The 4,886-nt window shown below is 43.3% G+C and overlaps 2 protein-coding genes across 2 annotated transcripts; both read left to right on the plus strand.

Moving 5' to 3' along the window:
* The first annotated feature begins 1,388 nt into the window (after window positions 1–1,388).
* LOC121311126 (histone H4) lies at window positions 1,389–1,788 on the plus strand. Its single transcript, XM_041243865.1, has one exon. The coding sequence runs from the start codon at window positions 1,392–1,394 to the stop codon at window positions 1,701–1,703; it is 312 nt and encodes a 103-aa protein (XP_041099799.1). The 5' UTR covers window positions 1,389–1,391; the 3' UTR covers window positions 1,704–1,788.
* Window positions 1,789–2,708: 920 nt separating this feature from the next.
* Window positions 2,709–3,171, plus strand: LOC121311125 (histone H2B 5-like). Its single transcript, XM_041243864.1, has one exon. It carries the CDS (start codon window positions 2,747–2,749, stop codon window positions 3,122–3,124), a length of 378 nt encoding a protein of 125 aa, XP_041099798.1. The 5' UTR covers window positions 2,709–2,746; the 3' UTR covers window positions 3,125–3,171.
* Window positions 3,172–4,886: the final 1,715 nt, after the last annotated feature.

Genomic DNA, 4,886 nt, shown 5'->3' on the forward strand with positions numbered 1-4,886 from the left:
AACCCACCTCCTGCACCAGTTGAGCAGTGGAAAGTACATCCCTTTTTCCCCACTGTAGGCCTGTAAGTTTTAGGTTTGGTATTTTTTGCGAGCCAACAAAAGAGATGATAATGTGTACATTCCCTGATTCTTTTACTCATGGCTTTCCTATTGGCTGAAGTATAATGCTGGCTCCAGAAATCCACCTGCTGTAATTGCAAACTCCCTGGTGGAGACTACGCTACAGTTCTGTGTTTGCTAATAACCCAATGTAGAAAAAGGTCATGAAACAACAAAATGAGGAAGATACAATTGCAGCATTCCCTACTTGAAACAGTCTGACTTTCTCTCCTGTTTGTATTTTCCAGGTTCCAGAACAGCAGTTAAAGTAAGGGCGAGCAGTGACTGCGGGAATGGTGTCACCAAGTCAGGAGGATTTTGAATACTCCAGCGAACACGCAGAGGAAAGAAACTATATCTCTGATCTGACTGAGGGAAGAGTTTCAGTTGGTCACGAAACCTTGCATCACACCAGCGAATTGACACAGGAGAGAAACCGTATCAGTGTTCTGACTGTGGGATGAGGTTTAATCAGTCAGGACCCCTTAAAACACACCAGCGAACTCACACAGGAGAGAAACCATATCGCTGTGACTGTGGAAAGATGTTCATTTCATCAACAAACCTTGTATCACACCAGCGAACACTTTTCACAATATATCCGAGTGGGTTTTGAATCCCCTTTCTCAATTATAACCTGCTTTTAATCTGGATCCCATCAGGCAATAAGGGAGATGATTCTTTTTCACAATTACCTGGAAATGGCACAGAAAGGAACGAAGGCTGTGCGGATAAAGCGCTCCACTTAACAAACCGGACTCATCTGGACCGAGCAGCGCCATCCACCTACAGCGTGGTAACAGCATCTACAAGAGCACGTGAGCTGCAAGGCAGGCTGGTGTGTTAAAATGTGACACTTCTCACAGCAAACAGTACTTTCAAATACATGCTGAACAGACACCTTTGTGTTGTGTGAAATATGACAGGGGCATGTCTACTGTGCATCCTGCTTACTTACAGGTAGAGGAGGATATAATATAAGCACACCCAAACCAGAAGAAAACCCATCCATCAAATACAGTGTATTTTATTAATGTTTTGTTTTGTTACTGTGTGCGCTATGAATGTGTGTTAACATTGTGCAAAAATGAATACAATAATCCTTTAAATGTGAGTCGAAATTAACCGGTTAAAACCGCAGACAGATAAGTGAGCTCATTGAGGGCGTGTCTGTGGTAAAGGCGCTCATTCTAGGACTGGGAATTTCAACCAGGTCCGCTTAGTACTCATATCACTCAGACTCGCTGGTTGTTTCTCATTTCAACTTGAAATTTTGTGCTGTTGTTGTAGAGATGTCTGGTCGTGGCAAGGGAGGTAAAGGACTCGGGAAAGGAGGCGCTAAGCGTCATCGCAAAGTGCTCCGTGATAACATCCAGGGCATCACCAAGCCTGCTATCCGCCGCCTGGCTCGCCGCGGAGGAGTGAAGCGAATCTCCGGGCTGATCTATGAGGAGACCCGCGGGGTGCTGAAGGTGTTCCTGGAGAATGTGATCCGGGATGCCGTCACCTACACTGAGCACGCCAAGAGAAAGACCGTCACCGCTATGGATGTGGTGTACGCGCTGAAGCGCCAGGGGCGCACTCTCTACGGGTTCGGGGGCTAGAGATTTGGACGCGAAACACGAACACAAAGGCTCTTTTAAGAGCCGCCCACCGTTTCATTTAAGGAGCTTTGAATTATAAATCAAACTGCACTTAGGAAAACAGTGTAATGTTTAAAAGGGGAGGAATGCGTCTTTATTAACTATGTTTTACGTTGTTTACAAGGATTTTGGTTTCGGTGTTTTTTTTAACTGGCACCGGTAACTGGTGTTTTATTGCTTATTTCACGCCGTGTTTCTCAATTCTTTCTCAGTTTAAACTACGTTGTAGATTTCTGGAGCCTTTCAACACAGATCTGGATCTTTTGATGAAACGTTTAATTATGTAATTGAATAAATTGAATGGAATAAAATAAAAGTAACCCTTCGTGTTAACAATCCACGAGCTCTGTTAAACCGAGCCCCCCCCTTGTGCAGAATTAAAGCCCGGTAACATTTTTAAATCTTACCCAATTTAGTTTTCCTAAACCAGTAAAATAAAAGCAGTAAATCTTGACCAAAGTTTATTGAATCCACAGCATCGTCTTTTCTGAATTCGAGGCGAAGTATCACCGTTCAAGCTGCTGTGAAACAATCGCTCTCTTAAACAAGCACGAAGTCAAGAAGCATCGATATTGATATTGAGTTTCAACACGTTTAATGAGCGCAACAGAGCGCCCCGGGGTTCACAATATATCTGTATTTGTCGTATATTTAAGACGCATCGGGAGTGGGGTTCAGTATTACTGTACATTGAATTATTGACGCATTTAATAAAAGAAAAAGCAAACATCTGGAGTGACGGTTGTAAAAAAGGCGCCAAGTTCAAATCTGAACTAAAAAAAAAACCACTCCGCTCGTGGCAAAGTCACCACCCATTCTTTTGCGTTTAAAGAGCTCAACCAATCACAGCGAAGCACTCCGCCCCCCGGGAGCGTTGGTTGGTTCGTAGTTGAACATTCTCAATGTAAAGGATTGTTGGGTAGTAATTTGCATACAGGCTGTATAAATACCGGCGCTGTGGGGCTGGCTACTCATTCATCTTTGAGCTGCATCAGAGAAAGAAAATGCCAGAACCGAAAGCTGCACCCGCGCCGAAGAAAGGCTCCAAGAAGGCTGTTGCCAAGAGCCAGCCTAAGGGAGGAAAGAAGCGCAGAAAGAGCAGGAAGGAGAGCTACGCGATCTACGTGTACAAAGTGCTGAAGCAGGTCCACCCCGACACCGGCATCTCCTCCAAAGCGATGGGCATCATGAACTCGTTCGTCAACGACATTTTCGAGCGCATCGCCGGCGAGTCGTCCCGCCTGGCTCACTACAACAAGCGCTCCACCATCACTTCCCGGGAGATCCAGACAGCCGTGCGCCTCCTGCTGCCCGGAGAGCTGGCCAAGCACGCCGTGTCTGAGGGCACCAAGGCCGTCACCAAGTACACCAGCTCCAAGTAAACCGAGCCCGTCCCTGCCCCGTCCTGACAACAACACAAAGGCTCTTCTAAGAGCCACCCAAAACACCACAGAGAGAGATGAATTCCTGTTTCAATTGTGCCTTTTATATTAAAACAATCGTATTGATGGTAAAGATTTGTTTTAAAGAAATATGCAGTGTGTTGAGTTGAGATTTAAAATATATGCTCTTATGTTTACGGCGATGTTTCTAACAGGTAATAGTTAACCATTAAAGCTGTATCTTTGAGTTTCTATTAAACACTTTGTAACTGGATATTTCAACAGCACTGGCCACCCAAATACCCCACAAAGAGTACAGTTACTTCAGCGCTCTGCAGAATCTTTAAAAAGCCATGTTGAATCGAAGGAGGGTTTTTTGGGGGGGATTTGAAGTATTTTAGACAAATCAAAGTTACAAATTCATCCTGTTTTAAAGTTCTATTTTTCCCTGTAAAATCTACCCGTCTGTTTATTTTCTGCGGGAATAATTTTATTTTGATTTGTTTCAACAGAACTTCAAATATTACAAGAAACTCACTTTACATGCATGTATTCTAATAGACGTTCTTCCTAACTGAACAATTCGCTCAGGCTGGCATCTCATTTCTTTCATTTGTATCGCTGCCTCCACTGGCATACATTCTGTTGTACCTGCAGTTCAAGGGTTTGTTTCTGTAATGCTCTACATTGACATTTGCATTTCATTTCTGAGCATTTCTTTGTTAATCCAGTGGAGTACTCTGCCCAGGTGAGCTTCTGCAGCAGGTTTGATTTGCCAGATAGCACACACCTCAATACTTGTGTCCCCTTTATATTATAATCATGTGTTCATAGACCTTGACGCTGTTGCTTGTCCAGTTTGTTTACATGCTTTGAATTTGCAAGCTGGAGCACCTGTTTCAGTGTGCTCGAGAGGAATCAAGCCATGACACGTGATCTTCATACTGTTTGCACTGAGATCACCTCGAGCAACGAAACGGACATGGATCAGTCCAGAGATTCTCCTATAATGGAATTCCCATAGGCTAGTATTGCAGAGCTTGTCTATTGCTGCACTCTGATTTTGTTTCCATGTGTATGGAATATGTAGGCTCACATGTCCACTCTTCTGTTTTTCTCATTTTAAGGTATTTTTTTCTCCTGCTTTAATGTGAGCGCCATCATCAAACCATCATATTTTATATGAATCACATCTCAATTCTAAACACCATACCCGAGACTGGGGTTGTTTAAAGATGGCCCTCACATTAAACATGGAGGAAATACATTTCAAGTGGCGAGAGACAAACAGTTCATTTCTGCTGATATACCCTAGAGCAGTGCCATTAAAGCTGAATATTTATTTTTTGGCTTGTATGAAAAATCCTCTTGGGCTTTTTTTTATTTAAAAGCTAATAAAAACAACTCTGGTCTGTGCAGTTGAGGTCGTCTTCAGAGCTGGTATTTACTCGTTTGAAAGCACTGCAATTGTTTTTCAAACTGAGTTAAACTTTGCACTGAGCCACACAGGGGGCCATTGTGCTTTTTCCTTTCTCAATAACAAAAAAAAGAATAAAGACGCACACAGGGGAAAGGGTAAGAGACGACAAGCGTAACACACTGGGGGAGAGAAATACACACGAGAATCACACCAAGAGGGTGTGGGGCTGACAAAAGACATGTACATTAAATTAAGAGCAACCGTACAACAATTAAACAACACGTGGAACAATAATTTCAATTAAAAACAGAAAACTCTTCATTGTGTGCCCGCAGCGAATGC

Source organism: Polyodon spathula, unplaced genomic scaffold, assembly GCF_017654505.1.
Source record: "Polyodon spathula isolate WHYD16114869_AA unplaced genomic scaffold, ASM1765450v1 scaffolds_2984, whole genome shotgun sequence".
NCBI lineage: Eukaryota > Metazoa > Chordata > Actinopteri > Acipenseriformes > Polyodontidae > Polyodon > Polyodon spathula.

What these genes read in the sequence shown, in the direction of transcription:
- LOC121311126 (XM_041243865.1), top strand. Translation starts at nt 1,392, where the DNA reads ATGTCTGGTCGTGGCAAGGGAGGTAAAGGACTCGGGAAAGGAGGCGCT.
- LOC121311125 (XM_041243864.1), top strand. Translation starts at nt 2,747, where the DNA reads ATGCCAGAACCGAAAGCTGCACCCGCGCCGAAGAAAGGCTCCAAGAAG.